We start from the raw sequence: 22086 nt of genomic DNA on the forward strand, positions 1-22086 counted from the left end.
CCAAATACTGGCCAGCAATGAATCCTGACCTACATCCTGAGAACCTCTGCAGAAAGCTGAAATCATCCATTGCAAAAAGGGCTCCTTCAAACTTAAAAGAGCTTGAATGCATAGCAATGGAAGAGTAGCAGGCACTACCAGCCGAAGGATCCAAGAAGCTTACAGATGGCTACAAGACACGGTTAGAAGCTGTCATTGTTGCCAAAGGTTCCGCAACCAACTATTAGTGAGGGGTGCCGATCATTATGTCCAGCATACATTTCATGTCTATTTTTTATTTCACTATGCTACAGCTGTTTTTGTTGTTCAGTAGCTTTGGACATTTTTTAAATATTCTGATTTTGCAGAATTGGTTCGTTTGCATTTATTTCTGAAGATTCTCTACATTCTGTACTCCTCCTGGGGGGTGATGCCTGGAGACCTCAGTCTATCAAGATGTCCAGCATACCCTACTACATGTGACATCGCCACCACCAGTGACGTCCCTGCATCGAGCTCGCCGTTCTGCCTGTGTCATCTTCCATGTGTGACCCGCTGCCTTACCTCTAGTTGCCTGGCGATTGGAAAAAGACTCGGCACTGGCTTGTCATCCTCCCTGCTTTTCAGTTATTTCCCAAATCTTATGATTGGGACAGTGTGACTTGGCACTTAACCATCTCTGGCACTTAACCATCTCTCCTATTTGACTCTCCCTGCTGCCCCCTGGAGGATGGGCTCCCCCTTTGAGTCTGGTCCCTCCCAAGGTTTCTTCCTTGGGAGTTTTTCCTTGCCACTGTCGCCTCTGGCTTACTCACTGGGGGTTTTGGGGATGCTGTAAAGCGCTTTGAGACGATGTTATGTTGTGATAATGCGCTATACAAAAAGAAATTTGTTGTTGTTGTTGTTGTACTTACAGTTATGGGGTGCCAATAATTCTGGCCAGGACTGCAGTTTCAGACTGAGCTTCTCAGTTTTTTGCTGCGAGTGTCCTGGGCCTTTTATGCAGACCTGAAAAAATGCCAGCCTCCAAGTCTGCTCCGTCCTGGAACGTTCGGCTGCCACCATGCTACAAACCGGAAAGAATACAGAAGAGACCTAAGTACAGTGGTGCCTTCTGGATCCTTAGTTGTTAACCCGGTCACGTATAATCCACAACTACCCAGTATTTACCGCATCTAACCCCACGTTCCATGTCTCTCTGTTGAAGCCTGTACAGTGTTCCCTTTTTGGCCCCCAAAGTAGCTACTCCCCCCCCATCCATTCCTTTAACTGATGGTGAAACGTTCCGGCTATGCTGGACTCCCGACAACAGCAAGGCTGTTTAATACAGTATCTTGTTTATTGGGTGGATGCGGACAGCAGAAGTGATCCTGGGTCGCCGTAGCTGGTGTGCTTGAGTCACTCATCAGAGGGGAAAGAGCTCTGTCACACACCATAATCAGCAGCAGTGATTGCAGCTGTGCTTATGTGTATTTAAGCCCTACCAGTGCTATGCACCGGGGCGAAGTACTCCCAGGTTATGCTGCGTACTGAGCATTTAATATGTCCTTCTACTTTTCCTAGTTCTCTGTTCCCCTCCTGTTTCTCGTTCCACTGTCCCATTCTCCCTTCACAACAATCCCATATGCTTACCTGCCTTGTCCTGCCTTTCCATAGGACTGACTTCCTCAGTTTTTGAACTCACCAGCATTCTGATCTTAACTCTGAACTCCTCCTGCCAATTCCATGTCCTTTTTTATCTGTTCCCTACTAAAATCTCCCTGCTCTGCATTTGCGAAATATGAACAAGATCGTGCAAGAGGGCAACTGAATACATTTGCAAGAATGTTGTTTTTTATTTTAAAAAGTGATTTAAGCAATCTCTGGAAAGACTGATGCCGAGTTACTTTTTAAATAATAGTAATGAATGTTTTTGATACTTTTAAATTACACACTTACACAACCCTGTTTCCAGGAAATTTGGGATGCTGTGTAAAATGTAAATGAAACAGAATGCAGAGATTTACAAATCATATAAACCCATATTTAATTGAAAATAGACCAACAATTGTTTTAGAAATTGGGTTGTACATCCATATTCACTTTTATCTCTTTTATTCAATTTCCTTTATGTTGTCATTGTGTCTTGCTCATCACAAATGTCAAATCGGTAAAAGGTTGCTAGGATTCTAAAGTGGAGCCTCTCGGAATTCTGCACAGACTAATTCCCTATATATTGAACTACCTAGGCACACCTATTTGGGGAAGGCTGAGATTGTGAACAAGTGAACTGTTTCAAATATGGCACTGTAGTGTTCAAGAAACATCTGGAATGTTCTCATTCCGTCTTTATATCACTTTAGAGCACAATGCAAGTGTCAGGTCATTGAGAAGTCTGCAGGCTTTCATCGTAAATGTGATTCCTTGTGCATTTGTGACTGGAGGGCATTGAATGTTAAATGGCAAGTGGAGGGGTGTACTGTATATGTGAATGACTGGCAGTGGGGAAAATGGAAATGGTTTAATATTGTGTCTAAGGCATGACAAGTAGAAGTACGATTTCCTGAGTCAGTCCCAGCTGTTACATATGTAAAACCTTTTACACATGCACAGAGTATTCAGAAAGGATTCAGATCACTAAATTTAAGTTTAGGTTTATTATCATTTTTGTGGTATGGATTCAATTTTTGTGTTTTCAGTCTGCATACAATAATCAAAAAGTTTTTTTTTGTAAATGTATGAAAAAATAATGAGTAGTTTCTGGATGCACTGTGCCTGTGCATGTAACCAGTGCTTAATTTGTGCTCGTCCTGAGCTCTGGGACCTTTGGCTGTCTGTCTGTGTTCTGCCACCCCATACGCTGCACTCCATATAATTAAAGTTCAAATTAATTTAAAGTTAAACTCCAGGATAAACAGACTTACTTATTGAAGTAAAGAAATGAATATGTATTAGATTGGTGCACAGATAGCTAACCTTGTTAAGGAAGCTCACTCATTGGTTAGATCACCCTGACTGCAAGTTTAAAAGTATGTTAGTCACAGTCAGTGTAGGCACATTATTGGTTGAACTGAAGAGGTTGGACTGAATAAAGAATTTATAACGTTACATTTTTACAAAATATTGGGCATGAGCCTACCAAAACTGACTGGCACAACCTCACTGGTTTCGCTTATCTGACTTTTGATTTGAAAGGGAAAAATGACACCATGCACACGCAAAACGATTTCTTGAATCAGGCCAGTCCATGGAGTCCGGATCAATCCGAAGACGATTAATGGATAATGCTTTATATCATTGGTGGGCAACCGCTCGATCTTCATGAGTACGATATAGTGAGGGGGACCTCTCCCCGCTCCCCTCCACCCTTGTCGCAACTCTGTAAATTCTTTGTAAAAGTATCTATCATTTTAATGCATTGGGCACCTCTGACGTGCAGGGTGCAAAGTGCCAACATGGACCACAGTTGTAACCATCGAGTTACGAGTTGTAACCAGCTACTGTAGGTAAAACACTTTAATCACAATTTACCTAATGCAGGAGAAGGCCTCTCTTTTCTCAACTAGCATAGACTTCCTCTCTCAAACTACGCCCATGAGCAGGAGTGACAATTCCAATTCGTTGTCAATTTCAGTGGGAGTGTCTGAGGCGTGAGAGCCACATCCCATAGAACATCTGAAAAAACCATTTAGAGAGCAGCTTCAGGTCATATGACAACACTTTTTATTCAACCTTCGAAGTATGCAGTCTACAAAGGCCACACCTTCATACGCTCTGTTGCGGCCCCTGAATTCGGACACAGCCATGGACTCATTGGACCGACGTTCTAATAAATTTTTGCCAAACAAACAATGGAAACACAAAAATATTATTAGAATTAACATTTCATCAAAAATATGTGCACAATTAAATGAAAAATCTTTGGAGAAAAAACACTCCTTTGCTAAAATTGTAACATTCACTGTCAGTTTTGGTCACTTTGATTTTTGGCAAATGGGGTGTTTTTTTCCACATGTGTCTCATTCTGAGCCGGTGCAGAATCGCTCACAGACAGTAAGTAAAATAAATCTGGTGTATTACCGGGATCAGGTTGGGCTGTGAAACGAAATGGTACCATCGTAAAATATGCTGTAAAGTGAACTGCTCCGCATCCACAGCCAGATGTTTCATAAAGCAAAGTTATCCGAACTCTTTGTCTGGACAAGAATGGCATCAATGAAATTTTAATTGTTGCCGCATTAAATTCTCATAAAGATATAAACTTGTAAGTTGGGAGATCCAAAAGCAAGAACTACCTGTACTTTCTTCTGTAGATATTTCGAGGGGGCGGGGTCCCAACACCCCACATTAACGAACGGCACTGGTGATGTCACTCAAGATCTGTGAGCTCTGTTTCCTCCTGTATCGATGGCCGCAGTAGGTATCTATCAGCTCCAGCCCCCCAGAATTTACAAATAAAGTGCTTCATGTGACTAAAATTGTTGCACTCCATTATATTCCTATACGTTAACAAACAAATAATTTTTAAAGCGTAAAATGTAAAGCATAACCAAATTATGAATTTTTGTGTTACAACGTTGTATTTCATGCATAAAAAATATGTGGTAGAACAGGAACAGAGACAAAAAAAAAAGCCGGGAGTACAGTTCTATTTTTTAACTATGGTGCGTTTGTGAATGACTGCAATGTGGAAGCACAGCAGGGGGGTTCCTGGGGGTAATGCAGTAAGTATTAGCAGCAGAGATGCAGGCATTGGGCACCGTCATGCATCAATGAAAGGCAGGTAACATGTAGAGACCCCTACTATTAGTATGTTAAGTAAGGTGCCGATCCGCCATTGCCCTACAGCAGCAATGCGAGTGTTTGTGAGAGGCAACAGCAGAATACAAAGGGGCGTCACCTTTTAGGGATTAAATCCCCAGAATGGGGGGCCCATCTTTCGGGGTGGCATGTCCCCAGACCCCTTCATCAACAACGTCCAGCTGGATCCTGTACAAACGCTGACATGAACCTCATGATCACTTTTGTCAGTCGTGTGACTTTCATCACCTGAGCTGATTCATTTTTCTTCCTCCTTGAAGATGTGTAGGGAGGCACTGCAAATCAAGATTAATGGAGAGAAAGTGATGTGACTAAGAATTACATTTCTTACAGCCCCTAATGCACACTTTTAGTCACACCGTACACAGGTATTTGGCACACTGTATATCTCCATAAGGCCAGTAAAATTGAGGCAGCAGTGCAAATGATAGCAAATAAACCTTCACTGGGAGATCAATGGCGCTATTTGCACTCAGTCAACTGGGAGAGAAAAGTCGTTTTTCCTTTTAATCTGAGTAAATGTGAAACCAAGTGCTCATTTTCAAAATGTTTTTCAGGCTGTCATTGAAAATCAAGAAATGTAATTGAAAACTATGACATTTAGAGACATGCTTTTTCTTGATAAGTGCTTATTCTCAGTGTACTAAAATGCACATTATCTGTCCAAAGGATTCATTTGGGTGTGTAATATATATGGTTTGTTGTTGTTTTAACTGGGTTCTGCATTAGAAAGCATGAGTGTCATTCAGTTCCGAGAGTATCTCAGATGAGCTCATACTCTATGATTCCTAGGATAACATTCCGGCTCGCCACGACCCTGCAGTAGACATGTGGTCATGAATGGATAGATGGATGGATGGAAAGTAGAACCATGATTATGGTGATTGTGCATGTGCCTGGGAGTCCACAAGCAAACTTTCCAGTGGTGCAGTGAAATCTGCACACCTACAAATATTACTATGTTGTCTGTGTTCTCGTGAAGCTTTTTGGATTATTGCCTTTATCCTGGAATTTACATTTTTCATCACACAAAAGATACAGGAAAGATACACAGACAGGGCTGGGCTGGGATTAAAAATTGGTTGGGGACTTTTGCCTGGATAGATACACCACCCATGCATAATTTTTGCTCACAACTTGCTCACAAATCCAGGAAAATGCCCGGTATGCCAGGTAGTCAATCCAGGCCTGTACACAGGTTATTTAAATCAATTCCTCAACATGATTTTAAAAAGTCAACCTTCAGTTTGCAAGTAAATATTTCATAATCATCATATGATTCATTCCACAACCCAAAAATATTCATTAACAAACAAAATATAAAGTAAAAATACATAAAACAAATTAACCTGCACTTTACCTTTGAAAAGAATCGTGGATGGCGTGAGGGAGACGAGAGAGAGGAGAAGAGGAGGGTTATTTTGTAGGATGACTTTCACTATAACTAACGGAATCACTGCTATCTTTTGGCTCACTGGAATCTTTTCCTTTTTGTGTGACTTTAACAAGGAACCTATCCAGTGACAGCTGCTTTTGCCTCCTTTTCGATTTCGCGGAAATTTGGACATTGCATTGTGGTTAAACAGATTCATTGATCGCACTGCTACACCCTTATGCGGGTGGTGCTTTTCTACTAAATTTTGACTATACGAGTGAGGCACGCCGACTGGGACCGAACATCGGAAACGATTACCCATAATCCTGCAGTGAGAGAGAGAAGAACCATCGGCTCAGTTGTGATTACATGACGCTCAGCAGACAAAGCGTATACATAATACTCATATTGCAAGACCACGCTCGTTTATCAAGTTAAAATTTATTACAAATTTTTTCTTGTCTTGCAAAACACTCGCAAACCAAGTTACTCGCAATCCGAGGTTTGTGTGTATGTGATTTTTAATGGTGTTTTGAGACTACTTTATTCAGCAGTACCTGTATGTAAAATTTGCCATAGTTGACAGCAGGGAAATTTTAATGTATTGTGTGCTTGGTTTAATTTAATTTGATTCTTATTTTCTAGTATTATTATATTTTAATATGAATTATAATTAAGACTTTGCAGTCTTCGTCTGGCTTTCATAAAGGTTAAGTGAGCCAATCCAACGAAAAATTGTGGAGAAAAACAGCTTCCAATGAAAACAAATATCCAGAGGCGCAAGTAAACGAACACCTTGCATTATAATTATTTAAAATGCATATTTGCATTTTAAAATTTGGACTTTTATTTATTTTTCAGATTTTGAATCAGGAGGGATGTGTTTCTTTATCGGTCTGATGAATGTTCCACCAGCTAAAATCGCCCAAAGGTCTGGTGCTCAGCCTTTGGTTGGAAATTCATCTCGAATCTCTCTCAAGGTTGCATTTTGTCATTATATAACATGGTTTATTGTATCGCTGCAGACGCCAGTAGCTCTCATTGTAACTTACATTGTAGCTCACATGTTTTCCCTTTGACACGTTCATGAAAGCAGTCTGTGTGCTTCTCCTGAGCTCAGTAACAATGTTTCCCTCCAGTGGCCTGAATGTGCTTCCTGCTCTCTTAGCAGCTGGGGACGTGTGTCCTTAGATTGTAAGGCACAGTCCCAGGCAGGCCTCCATTTTGTTCTGAAGGACAGGTGTTTGAAATGGGTCGTTTGCTGCCTCACCGGGTTGTTCCATCGCTTCCCGCCTCATAATTACCAAACCATAAACAAGCTGACTTTGCAAACAAAGTTGAACCGACCTGCACTGCGCTGGTGCAAAGTGACGCTGTACCATTGCTGCTTGAACTGCATACATCTTACTTGAAACTGTTGCATGTTGTTTATGAAGGGGAATGACTAATTTAAGTGAATTATATCACATAATCTATCTAACCGGGTAACTTCATTCATACAGAGTGCTGACCAGGTTGCCAACTCTCACTCATCTGGCGTGAAACTCACCCTTTCAGGTTCTCGCGCAAGAAGTCTGATGGTAAATCTGTATTATTCCATTATAAACCTAAACTTAGACACATCAAAAGCTTTGGGGTAGTTTGCAAATCCGACCGACTATTATTTATTGTTATTATTGTTATTTATTTAGGCAATAAAACTGTAACATACATGTAAATGCGTGTGCATGCATGTGCAGACTTGTCTCGAATTGACAATCTCACTCCAGCCAGGTGACCAAAGTTGGCAACCCTGCGCTGAATTCAATGTTAGCAAACTGTCAAATGTTAAATCCAGAGACACGAGGATTCCAATAAACTGTCCTAGTGAGCTTCCAAGCCAACAGTAGTTGGCTTGTGGAGCTTTAATAACAGTAAGGTAACATTCTTCCTCCACTTTCACAAGCGACAACCAACGCTCTGCAGAAGAATATCTGATGGGATGAATTAAATAAATGTGATTGGCAGATTCAGATGGCGCAAGCTGAAGTTGACCAATTGGGTAGGCAGAGCAGAAATTTGGGTGGGCCTTGCCCACACCTGCCCACTTCTAGATCCTGCCGTGTTTCTGTGGGTGTCTCGAATGCTTCCTGGGATTGGCTTCAGGCTCATCATGACTCATCGTGCTGGATAAGCAGTACAAATAAATAAATAAATACGGCACTAACCTCTGCGATGTTCATGTTACCAATGCCACCTTGCTTTCCTGTCGAAGCAGTGTGGCCCAGGCACCTGGCTGTACTCCCGCAGGCTTTTTCAATCAGCATCCTGCATGTGTCGAAGATCTAGCCGAGTGTGGCAATGGCTTATGGTGGGTGGGCTGCCCCCCTTCCCTGTGCAGAATAACGTTTTGATGAGGGCACATTACTGAAACCATTCATCTGCAACTCAGAATGACTGTCTGGGCGGCGGTGCCATTCTCGGGCCCACAATAAGGCTGGATTCGAGCTCAGAGGATGCGTAAACTCTGCATTTTCGCTCTCATAGGGAGCAAAAAAAGGAGTGACATACAAACACACACACACGCACACTCACTTTGTTATGTACACTTTGCTAGTCCCGGGTTGGACTCCCTTTTGCATTCAGAACTTCCTACATTCTTTATGGCATAGATTCAACAAGGTGCTTCAAACATTCCTCAGAAACGTTGGACCATGTTGACATGATACCATCACACAGCTACTATGGATTTGTCAGCTGTACCTCCATGATGCCATGATCTCCCGTTCCATCGCATCCCATAGGTGACCTATTGGATTGAGATCTAGTGACGGTGGAGGCCATTTGAGTACAGAGTGCTCATTTTCACCTTTAAGAAACCAGTCTGAGATGATATGAGCTTTGTGACATGGTGTGTTAGCCTGTTAGAAGTAACTATTGGATGCTGGGTACACTGTGGTCATAAAGGGATGGGCATGGTCAGCAACAGTACTCAGGCAGGCTTTGTCATTTAAACAATGCTCAGTTGGTACTAAGGGGCCCAAAATGTGCCAAGGAAATATCACCCACGCTATTGAATTACCAGCAGCCTTGAATGATGGATCCAGGCTTTTATGATGTTTACATCACATTTTGATCTTACCATCTGAATGTTTGTGCAGAAATCAAGAGTCATCTGACCAGGCAACATTTTTTCGTTCTTCCATTGTCCAATTTCGGTGAGCCTGTGTCCACTGTTGCCCGTTTCCTGTTCTTAGCTGACAGGAGTGGTACCTGATGTGGTCTTCAGTTGCTGCAGACCATCTGCTTCAAGATTCAACATCTGATGTGCATACAGACTTGCTATTGTGCATTCCTTGGTTGTCACATGTGGTTGTTGAGTTACTGCTGCCTTTCTATCAGCTTGAACTAGTCCGACCATTCTTCTTTGACCTCTGCCATCAACAAGGCATTTTCACCCATAAAATCGCTGCTCACTGGATGCTTTTTGTCCTATTCTGCATCCACCCTAGAGATGGTTGTGTGTGATAATCCCAGTAGATCACCACTTTCTGAAATACTCATACCAGCCTGTCTGTCGCCAATAACCCTGCCATGTTCAAAGTCACTTAAATCACCTCTCTTCTCCTTTCTGGTATTTCATGTGAACATTAACTGAAGCTCCCGATGTGTATTTGCATGATTTTAGACATTGTACTGCTAGGGCCGTATTTCAGAAACTCGTAGATCATAACTGTTTGGTTACCATGGTAACTACGATTAGGGCCCAATTTAGGAAAAAATGCCATTACAGATTATCAGGTCCAAAGTCATTATTCCTATCCTAACTTAAGATAGGGGAAAAAATATTACACAAGCTTCATAAGTTCCAAGACTTTTAAATAAACTCTTCTGACATTGGGATACCAGTCAAGCTGTCCTAACTAACACTGGACACCACAGAGTGTCGGCTACAGCTGAACTCATTTAATCCGTATGGCTGCACTGTTATTGCATTTACACAACCAACGAAATGTAAGGAGCCCCACTCATGACATAATGATTAAAATGATATATGAGATATATTAAAATCATGGCCGTGTTTTACTCCTGGAACGAATTAATAAAACGTGGCCACGATTTAACTGAAATGAGGGAACAAATTAATAAAATATGGCAATGAAATATAATTTTTATTGTAACGTCATCAGTGGAACTAGTTTCTAAGGGTAGAACTCTCCGTAATCATGGAAGCTTTTGACTATGACTGTTGAATGCCTGGTGTAGTTGGACAGGTTGATGGGCCCTTGTTTCCTATCAAAGCCCCCAGTGGTGAGGTTGAGGAAATATATGTGTGTCACAAAGGACAAAGTGTGCCATCAACAGCCAAGCTATAGGAGATGATGATGATTAGGCATTTAATATTAAAGTGGCCTCGTTCAACTCAGGACGTTTTCATCTTTAACACATGGTGTCATTTTATTATTATTATTATTGGTTTTAAGTAAGGATGCTGTATTTTTTGAGAAAATCTAATGTTAATGAATAACAAAATTGTTAAGGATCCGGGAGGGTTTGGAACATGGCCGTGGCCTGGTGCAGGTTGGGAAGAGAATGTGGATGACCCACTAGCGGCTCACCAGAACAGAAGGGGTTTATTTAACAAAACAGAAAACACTACAGACAAAAATAGACCTCGAACTAAAAGGGATAAGCAAACAAACTTCCAAAAGCGGGCAGGGCAACAGGCAGGTTACAAATAACAGAACATCCGAAGTATATACCTCTAACAGCAAAATTACAACAAACAATGAACCACTGGAGAACTCAACTCAGGCGGGAACTTAAATAGGAAAACTGAACTGGGTAATGTGACAGCAGGTGTGAGACAGACAATTAACCAATTGGGGAAGGTGCAGGACAACGAGCAATCAGGAAAACACACGAGGGCAGGCAACAGGTGGAACTAATTAACTCAGGGAACTGGGAGGGGAAAACTATGGTTGACAGAAAGAAGGAAACAGAATCGACATAAGGGGAATAACAGGTATAAACATAAGCACGGGCACAAAGAATTTAACCAAAACCAAATACAAATCACCACACACAGGAACTAGATAAACTCATACAAATGAAACACAAGTGAACTAAACACAAAAACAGAAGAGGTGGGATTCAAACACAAGACAGAGAGGTTCACAGATAGCCACACCCATTGAGCTCATTGAGCTCTGCAGCCAACAGGGGAAACACTACAAACTAGGACAACGGGGAAAAGGACAGACTGGGACAACAGGAGCTGACCCTGACACAAAATAGCTCCATGAAATGAGGAAAAAAAGCACTGGTTGCTAGGTAACAGACATTAAAGTTTATGACCGATGTTGGACTGAGTATTTAGAATTTCCTAACTTGAGATAAGATAGGATTCGTAAAATTAGTTAGGATTTGGTTCTGTAATATCACACTGGGAAAAATCCTTTGTTATTCTCATCCTATCTTAAGACTTAAGGCAGGAAGTTCCTGTAATTCAGGCCCAGATATATGATTGCCTGATTAGATATTTGCTTCAGTGAGCAACTGAACCTCGTCTGCCTGACCCTCCTGTCGCCTCCCTGGTGAGACCCTAACAAGCCACACCTGGTGCTCGTTTGTCTTACCGCTCGTTTCTGTCCCGTGTCGATCACTCCCAGCCGCCTCCTATTTACTCCCTTGTTAGTCCTGTATTTAAATGCCTCCCAGTGCAGTCTACCCCACGTCTGTCATTAGTGTTGTTACTCGGTTTGCTTATTCCCTGCCTTCCTTGTCTTCCCTCTTTTGGATCTAGCTTGATCCTGTTTGTTTTTACTTTTGGCTGTGGTACTTTAATAAAACAGCTTTTAATTGGAAGACTACTTGCTCCAACTTCCTCTGTCCCTGCCGCTATGATAGCACAGGTGTACCTAGTAACGTGGCAATTGAGTGCATATGTGTGTATGTACAGTATACAGTACAGTACTGTATATGTACAAATATAAAATCGTGACTTCATTAAGCTGCATTAAGAATTATAGTCAGGCTGGCATTACCTAGGATGTACTCAAAACGATTATTTTATTAGGTCCTATTGGATTGTGAAGTTGTGGTCAATTTATTTTCAATGTGTTTTTATGGAGGTTTTGGTTCCATAGCAACACCAGGCAGCATTTACAGGAACACTGCCAAAGTTGTTGCCTCTGCTACTGAAATGTAATGAAAGAGATAGAAATTCAACGATTCACATTGCGAAGAATTGCCTCACACAGTGACCTGCCAGGATCCTCTCTGTCCCCCAGCACAGAGCTGGTTGCCCTTCTTGCAGATTGCAGTGGCGAGCAGTGATGACCCCCACTGAGACACATCTGTGCCTAATTGTTAAAGCTTATAAGTAGCCAAAAGTTAACGTAGTGCATTATGTAAGTTAACAGAGTGTGTTTTAATGAATGATTGCTATATTTAGATCCTAGAGAGCAATGCTACGTACTTCACAATCACTTACATGCACAGTTCCTGGCTACTGATCCTTCTCAGCGCTGTGGGGGGGGCATGGATCAGCTGCCATTCCCCAGCAGTGCACATATACACACTATGGAAAATTCAGAGATGCCCACGAGTCTAACTGCATGTTGTTGGACTGTAGGAGGGACCCAGAGTAGCTGAAAAAAAATTCACAGAACACGGGACAAGAGCAGGCGTTTTGTAGTAGTTATTTTATTTTCCATTAGTTTTAAAAACCAGTAACATTTGGGTACCAGTTCACAATAAGGCTCCCTTTTGCAACTTGTAAATAACAGTAACTTGTTATAACTTGTTTATAACTCTATTAATGATTTACAGAGTGTTATAACCTAATTAATAACCTGATTATAAACCATTCATAAACCCTTTATAAGGGTAGTCTTAATGTAAAGGGGCACCAACTTAATGCTTATTTTCGGTTTAATTTACAGCATCTATAGCAACGTCTTGTTTTCCTAGAGCATTTAAGTGTCGTTCCTTCACTACTGCCAGTCTGGACAGGATGAGCAAAATAGCATCAACAACTAACCGGATATTAATATCAAGGAGCCAATAAGGGGTAGGGCCCCGTTTAATCCTCCTTGCAATGCTGTCATAGAGGTCCTGAACCGTGTGCCGTGGGATATTGGACCATTCTTCAAGTGGGAAAGCCTCCAGTTTATTGAGGGATGAAGGAGGTGGGAAAGGGTGAAAGGTCGCTAACCAGACCATAGTACTTTTCCCCGATTTTGGGCTCTTTACACCGTCCTTGTACATCGGCTTGGGGTATCAGCAGTTTCCAGTGACAGCCCTGCCGTAAAATCCAGCTTTGCAGATCTCACAACATGCAATTGTTGTTGGTAAGACTAGGCTGTAGAGGCCCTGACTGAGTTCTGTAGTCATTTTTGAAACTGTGCTTTTGTGTTGTTTTGCAATTATTGTGCTAGGTATCTGTTGTTCCTCTTTGCTGACAGCTTGGCGCATGTTGCCTCTGTATTTGGCCATATGCTGTCATTATGCATGAGTCTTTGTGATGGATGCACCTGCTATTCTGGCCCCAACTCTTTGGACTCTTTAGAACTCGGTTATTCGTTTATTGTTCCTTTGAAAATTCCTGTATCGAAATGTCGATTGCCAGAGCTCTTTTAAAGTTGACACATACTGATAGCTGGCGTTCAACCTAATATGACTCACCTTTGTTTTTGTAACTGTGACTTAATTAAATTTAAAGGGATGTTTCTGTTTTTCTGCCCGCCCTCTGTATGTGTCACATGTTCCTGTCATGTGATCTCCTCTTGGACACTGCAGCATGCTCTTTGAAGCTGCAGCTCTCTCTCTAATTTTGAAATCTGTTGTATACACAAAGATCATGCAACAGGCTCCAGGAAGCATCAAGGGACGTGAAGCACCTTACAATATGCTGTTATGTGTTGCTTTGAGGAAAAAATATTCAAAATACACACAGCCATCTGTTGGGCTATGTTCATTTGTTAAAATATGCAGAATGTTTTTAAATGTCTCTGTTATCTAATATGACGATGTTTAACCTTTTCTGAGACACGTTGCAAAAAAAAAAAAAAAAAAATTAATAACGCAGCCGAGAGTCAGTGGTCATTTTTAAAAGTTTATAATGTTCTGACTTTGATTTTACACTGACACTGTCACCCGTCATGGGTGCAAGACATGCTTTTGGTTGAAGGCACAGCTAGGGGTTAGAGTATTACGTGCTGACAGACCAGGTGTATATTTTATATAGGGTTATAATCCTTTCAACTCTATACTAATGACAGGCATTATAAGTACGATTAATTAACCATTAAGAGAAGTTGGAAAAGAAACAGTGAAATTCTTGAAGTGATGTTTTATTAGCCATTTGCAGTAGTATTAGTACAAGTAGAATATGCTTCTTCTCACTTATCCCATCTTTCTCTCCTTTGAGACATACACAGATATATACAGTTCAGTGTGAAGCTTGCATCTGAGCTCAGGGGCAGCCATTTATCCGGGGTTCCTGAAGCACTTTGGGGGCTTATGGGCTTTGTTCAAGGGTCCAATGGACATGTGACTACTGTATCTCAAGGACAGTATTCGTACCACTGCTCTTCCGGTCACAGGGACAGAGGCCACACACCACCGCTGTGAAAGTGTTATGTGCAACAAAACGTACATGCAAGTGCTTTAAATAGAAGCCATGTTGTGCTTTTGCTGTCCATCTCCCAGCCACCTTTACATCCCTTCAAGAAGCTGCCCTACCCCTCTTTGCTCATACTGACAGCCGAGAAGAAGATCCAGCGTGTCGGAAGAAGATCCCAGATGACTTGCAGCTACCACATGGATGTATTAACATCTCCTCCCAAGACTCCTGTGGTTCCTCAGAGCCCCTGACTCCAGATGTGACAGCTCCCCTGGCCGCCGTAGAGCATGAAATATGACCTCTCAAAATCCATCGCTGTCACGGAGAAGTTTATGAGCTCCATCACAGGGACCACTGTTCCCTGCTCTGCTCAGAGACTGTGTGACTGTTCTGTGACTTATGCCTGAAAGTATGTGAGCCTTTCAGGCCCAGATCTGGTGTGAAAGAGAAAGGTAAGAGAAAAAAAGCTTAAAAATTACATGAATAACTTGGATATTAACATGCCTGAAGGACATGTTACAGAAACACACACACATGCCTGAACACACCATGAGTGACTCTGAGGTGCCATTTCGCCAGAATGCATGTCTTTGTACCGATGAAGGGAATCACAGTATTCAGAGGAGACCCACGGCATGGGGTGGGAATAGGAACCCCCCCCCTCCCACCACCACCACACACAGAAAGTAGGTGGGGTTTCTAGCCCCCAATCTTTGGAGCCTCAATCATTCTGCCACTCGGAAGAAATAACTAAAGAGATTTCAAAAAATTTTTAAAAGACTCTTCATATTGTTTCCATGTAGGTGGGTACATTAATCCTTATTTCAGGAGAATATTCACAGTATTGAGGAAGGCTATTCATTGTATCTCAATAAAAGCACTTTATTCAAGGAGAGGGCTGTCAGCTGGTTTAGCAGCTTAATACTGTAAAAATGAAGCAGTTTGATTATTAAGCAATACAAAGCATGAAACCAGGACTGTCAATTATTTAAGTATAAAATCATGATTTTTAAATCTATGTAACAATTTAAATTGGTTGCGGTTTCTAGAGGGTCTGATTTCTATTCCTCTAGAGGGCTGTACTGTTATAGTACCAGTTTTTAACAGCATAAGGAGAGTAGCCTCCGTGGGCAGTTAGAATCCTATTTTTCGCTTTTTAGGTTTATTTGCATGCATTAACATGGTTATTTCGGAATGTAGCATTTCCCCCCATGTGCACTGCGGGAAAAGCTTACCTAGAGTGTCATGTGTGCGTTTCCTGGGATAGGATTTAGAGACCCCACACACCCCTGCCCAGGATAAGCGGTTGGAAGGTGGGTGATGGTATTTCTCATGCATTCAGGGTATGAGATCACTACTAAATAAAAAATTAAGTATTTGATCTCCTTCAATCGAAAGACAATAAATTATCGATAAAAATAACAATACATAAATTCTACAGATATTCTACATTGCTACATGACTCAGCTAGCAAGATATCACCAGCAGTCTGTTTTTCAGCAGTAACATACCTATTGATAATAATGTTTCTTAAAGCATAGTAGCCTTCAAAAATGACAGTACATAATAAAAAAGGCAAGCTCAGAAAATTCAAAGATTATACCACATGCAAGTAGTACTGCCCAAGAATGTGAGAAAGTGTTTAAATGCCCCGTGAAACAGGAAAAAAAATTGAGTCAACATTTCTCCTCATGTACCAAGAGCACCATTTGTGACAAATGTCATCTCGACATACTTGGCAGTCTTGGCGTTAGGGTCTGGTTTACAGAGCGCTGTAATCAGAAATTCTGCAACTTCACAACAGGATGAAGTTGCTGTCTGGCTAAGCATTATACTGGGTAAGATGCATGATCTAAGCGATTTTAAACGTGGTGCAATTGTTAGTGCCAGACGTGGTGGTTCCAACATCTCAGAAGCAACCTCCCTCCTGACAATTTCACACACTACAGCCTCTAGAGTTTACAAAGAATGGTGTGATGAACAGAGAACATCCACTCGGTAGCAGTTCTGTGGGTGAAAATACCTTGTTAATGAGAAAGGTCAGAGGAGAATGACCATCCTCATTATAGCTAACAGGGAGGCCTCTAGTACAAAAAATAACAGCTCAGTGCAACAGTGGCTTGCTATATCTCCAAACATACAGCTCGTCTACCCTTGAAGGATTTCTGGAGGCAAAGGTGGGCCCACTCATTACTAAGTTCCTGATAAACTGACCCCTGAGTGTATATATGTGGGCCTTTCTGAGGAGAATTATGTAGAAGCAGCTTAAAGAGAATATGAGCCCTAAGGGATCTGCTTTTTCAGCTGAGTAGAAGTTGCTTTATGTCTCACTGAGCAGACCATCCCTTCCGACAAAACCAACTGCAAGCCAAACTTTACTTCAAATCGAATCCAGATCCAGCCGTTTCATCCCTTTGGCCCAAATTGTTCTCACAGAACAAACAACACCTGTGGGCCAAAAAACGAGGGCCAAATGACTTGCAAGAAACGGCAGGTCTGACTGCTGCTGCAAACAAGTTTCTTCTCTGAAATTTCAAGCTCGTGCACGACATCTATTTTCTTTTCATTTTTATTTCCTTTCTTTTTTTTATTTGTGTGGAAAATTAAATGGTAAATTAAATGCCTCTGGAATTATCTGTTTTTTTTTTTTTAATCGAATGAAATGAAAGACCTTGAATGCCTGGAGATGCAATGATATTGCCTGTTGGTGTTTGATGAACATTCCCTCATTCGCTGTGAATACTGCCACACACAAACACACACACACACAGATATAATTATATGCATGCATAGTTACACTTATAATATATTTCCATGTTAGATGAGCTCCTTTTAACACTCTTAACCTACCCAAAAGACTACTTGGCCTATTGTTCCCATCTTACATGGTACGTAAACATTTTCAAAGACAGAATTTAAACACAGTGCCTGCGGCTTAAAAGCTACACCACTGGCACCGGCCCTGAGCTGTTTATGCACCCCCCTAAGCTGTTTATGCACCCCCTTGAGTTGTTTCCATCTCGCTGACTCCCAGGGGCTCTCTTACCTCAGAACCTGAAAGTCATCCACAGTGGCCGGCTTGATGCACGCATACAGCTGCACCAGCTCTCATGCATCGATGCACTTTCAGGCTATGTGCTCCTTTGCAAGTGGACATCCGCAGAGCCCCTGCTGCGTTAAGAGGGGGTGGGAGAATTTGGGCCTGGGGCAGATGACAGACTTCTCAGGGTGAAGCAGGAATGACACTGCTGTCTCCTCTCCCCCCCCCCAACTTATATGCCTCTTGAGGCACCACAGTTTTGCAACAGTACCTGCAGTGTTGACTCTTCTCCAGATAGTAAGTGCTCCCATGAAGACAAACAGATAGTTGATGGATTGTTCAGCTATGTGGAGACTGTAGCTAGCAGAGACCATAACGACCCGAGATCAGCTCCAGTCAAGGCAAGCAATTATCTTGGTACAAAGAGGGTCTCATTCCCATCAGCCAGATTGAGCCCAGATTCCTGTGGTCCTTGTTATTCCCTTGTCAGACTGAAAGATACTTTGTGCTGCCTTGTACATACAACATATACCTACACCTCACTAAATTTTCTCCGCCTCTTCCTGCTCCACTTATCCATTTGAGAATTTATTTTCAAAGACTGAAACTTCAGACACAGACCATGGAGATACATACAGGGAATACAGAATGAGTAGGCAGCAACAGTGCGAGGCAAATAGAACCGGATGAGGGGCCTTAAGATGATAGGCACATGTGGAGGGAACTCATGTAGATGGAGCTTGTCTTACTCTGTTGCCATGCCAACAACCAACGTATTTATGATGGAGACAAATTCCATCCACCTGCTGTGGTTGCCACACAATATATATCCAAACATCCAGGACCTGATATGAGATCTTGTAGGGAGCAACTTCAGGAACCACTTGAGCTTACATCATATGTTGTTCTCTCTTTATACAACTGATAAATGAGATACATACTTCAGTACTGCTATGAATTGACTCCTCTGGGATTCTCTATCCTGCTACTAAATAACCTCACAGAACCTTGAAGCATCACACAAATGGAGATAACAAATCAATAAAACTGGTATCAAACTGAATAAACCTGCTTGGGAATCATTTCAGTTCTGTGTTGGCATATTGAAAACAACTATAATAATATTTGATATTATTTAAAATAAGAATGATATTGGCCGTTACATAGCTTTTAAAATAAAAACAGATATTTTGAATGTGTCTAGCATGCATTTCTCATTCCGGAAGCTTGTGACTGTATAATGATATTATTAGAAACTGGAGATCTGGATGTAATAATTATCTTATTTATTCTCTTTAGTGTGCGCGTGGTCTTCGACAAATATTATCAAACCCAAAATGTCCCAAACCCCAAAACTTTGAGATCAGAATCAAATTCATAGTTTCTGAATTATGTAATTTAGGCTATATGAAAGTATAAAATACAACCTAATAATATTTTATAAACCACTATAATTCATCTACATGCCTAATATTTTCGACAAATCAGTTGTTTATTTTATTGATTAATCGGTTTATTACCTGAGACTGATTAGTTTATCGAAACTGAAATCGAGATGGAAATCACCAGTGCATATTTCTAATTAACTTGATTGACCTTAATATTTCTGATTATTTCCTCGTAAATGCTGAGTGATTATCAGGGATAATTGCTGCTTTTTGCTGCCTTCGCCCGACATAGAGCGTACAGAAATTACAGGACCGCATCCGATGTGAAACCACAAATTTCCTGCATACCTTGGCATATGTAAAACGCCCTTCCTCTTAAATGGCAGCTCCGCATAATTACGTGTTGATGTATGTAGCTGTAATGCAAAATAATAATGATAATAATGACAATAATGATAATAATAATAATAATAATAATAATTTTAATAATAATAATAATTATTATTATTATTATTATTATTATTATTGTTGTTGTTGTTGTTGTTGTTGTTGTAGTTTTTAATTTAACCTTTAAGTGAAATTAATGAACTGACTGCAATATTATCAGGATTCTTGTTGAACTGAAATAACTGGACCATAACACACGGTTGTTCAGTAACTGCGTGGTTTATTGTAATGCTAGGAAGCAGGTACCATGTTAAGTATAATTCGGAAACCACAAAGTCCCAAATTTTGTACAATCGGAATGTAGCACACCGTGTGATAATCTTCGCATGGAAATACAACGATGCGTTGCAAATGCAGAACACGAGATACACAAAACAGCGTGATACATGTTCCTTTTCACTTTTTTAACCCGTCCGCACAGCCAATAAGTCTTTAGTTTTGGACTTTTTCAGTTTTATAAGTCAGATGAAAATCCACATATACAGTCCTCTGCGGCTTACATTACTATACGCAAACGTCTGGCCCTTTACACTCAGAAAAGAATGGACGCACGTGGGAGGCATACAGTCATATAGGTTTTAAAGTCAATAGCTTTTACCTCACGAAAATACCGAGAAGAGAAAGTTCATGGTCTGTAAAACTTGCATTTAATAATTTTCTTGAAAGCACTTTGGAAGTCTTTGTTAAAGTAGGCGTATATGATTGGATTCAAAAGAGAGTTTGAGTAGCCGAGCCAGTTGATTACCGCCCCAAGCCACTCCGGCATATAGCAATTGTCACGGCAGAAAGGCAAAACCAAAGCGACGATGAAGAACGGCAACCAACACAAAATGAAAGTGCCCATAATGATCCCAAGCGTCTTGACAGTTTTGCGCTCCCTCGCCAAAGCCATTTTTCTCTTAGCCTCTGTGTTCTTTTCGTTTCTGTTCTCGAAACACGGAGCACACTGCGGAGTGTTTGGCAAAGGAAGGTGGTGTTTGGAGTTATTCTGAACCTCTATAATCTCCAGAGACTCCCCGTCTTCCCCGTGTTTAACTGCGCCATTTACGCACGAGTTTGGCTTTGGCTCCACGCTGCGCTTCCAGTTCTTGCTCGTCTCCCCGTTGCTCTTCTTATGAAAGATGGCTGGAGACACTGCCAAGCATCTGTCCGACACTTTCTTTTTCTCCGGCTTGCGGACTGTTTTTCGAATTCGGAACCTAGCAGCTTTGAATATCTTCCCATAGAGAACCAGCATTAGAAGCAGCGGAATATAAAAAGCGCCGAAAGTCGAGTAGATCGTGTACGCAGGATCTTGGCTTATGGTGCAAGCGTCGGGGTTAGCCCTGTCCTCGGGCTTTCTCCAGCCTAACATCGGTGGAATAGATATCGAGAAGCCTATTATCCAAGTGAGACTGATTAAGATCGCTGCTCGCCTGGGAGTCCTCTTGTTCACATAGTCTATGGGGTCGGTAATCGCCCAGTATCTGTCTAGCGCGATTGCGCACAAGTGCAGTATGGAAGATGTGCAACACAACACGTCTAAAGAAATGAAAATGTCACAAGTTACCTGTCCGAGGGTCCACTTGTTTAAGACCTGATAAAGGGCTGCCATAGGTAACACTAGTACAGAAACCATGAGGTCCGTGACGGCTAAAGATCCGATCAAATAGTTTGCCACATTCTGAAGGGATCTCTCAAGGGCGATTGCTGCGACCACGCAGGTATTCCCAAATATGGCACATAGAATTAACGCTGCTAGGAGCAAGGACGTAAAAATCTGGTAACTTAGTGCCACTTCGGCTAACCCCGTCACGTTTCCATTCCTGTCGGGAAGATCTAACCGTGTGGTGTTGTTTGTATTTTCCATTTCGAGAGAACATAGAAGATGCCGGGGAGTTCAGTCCCTCGCACCAATGCCGGTGTCCAGCACTACTCCATCCTGATCAGGAAGCATACCGATGTGTAGCCTCAGTCTGCTTACTGCTCCCGCGAATCATTGGACTCTGGTGACGAAGTGAATTAATTTATACCAGCGGTGGAAGGTACGTCAGATGGCTGATGGGTCGCGGCACAGTGGTGCTGTTTATTTCTCCTATCTGGCTTCTGATTTCTATGAACGAGCCTTAGTGAGCTGTGCATTTGTTTCATTCAAAAACCTTTCCCCCCATCTTTTTCGTCTAGCTTGAGGAATACAGACTTTTCTTTAAAACAACGACAACTACTTTATTCTTTTATTCGCGAGTGAATGGTTTATTTTCTTATCTTGCAGAAGGCTCAGATATGACTTTTTAATAACTAAGTCTTCCTAATATACCGTTTTTATTCCAAACTGGCATGCGTTTCTCGGTTGCATATTTCCGATTTTTTTCGCTAAATTTACCACACACGTCTGCATGAAAGGAATAAACGACAAATAAATGTAGGCTGTTTACATAATTTTTGCGACTCATTGGCGTTCCAAAGAAAG

The 22086-nt window shown here is 41.6% G+C and overlaps 1 protein-coding gene across 1 annotated transcript; it reads right to left on the reverse strand.

Annotated features, from left to right (window-relative positions):
- Positions 1 to 19837: 19837 nt before the first annotated feature.
- htr1aa (5-hydroxytryptamine (serotonin) receptor 1A a) lies at positions 19838 to 21600 on the reverse strand. Its single transcript, XM_049001312.1, has one exon. It carries the CDS (start codon positions 21484 to 21486, stop codon positions 20263 to 20265), a length of 1224 nt encoding a protein of 407 aa, XP_048857269.1. The 5' UTR covers positions 21487 to 21600; the 3' UTR covers positions 19838 to 20262.
- Between the last annotated feature and the right edge of the window lie 486 nt (positions 21601 to 22086).

Source organism: Brienomyrus brachyistius, chromosome 2 (assembly GCF_023856365.1).
Source record: "Brienomyrus brachyistius isolate T26 chromosome 2, BBRACH_0.4, whole genome shotgun sequence".
Classification (NCBI taxonomy): Eukaryota; Metazoa; Chordata; class Actinopteri; order Osteoglossiformes; family Mormyridae; genus Brienomyrus; species Brienomyrus brachyistius.

What these genes read in the sequence shown, in the direction of transcription:
- htr1aa (XM_049001312.1), bottom strand. Translation starts at nt 21,486, where the DNA reads ATGGAAAATACAAACAACACCACACGGTTAGATCTTCCCGACAGGAAT.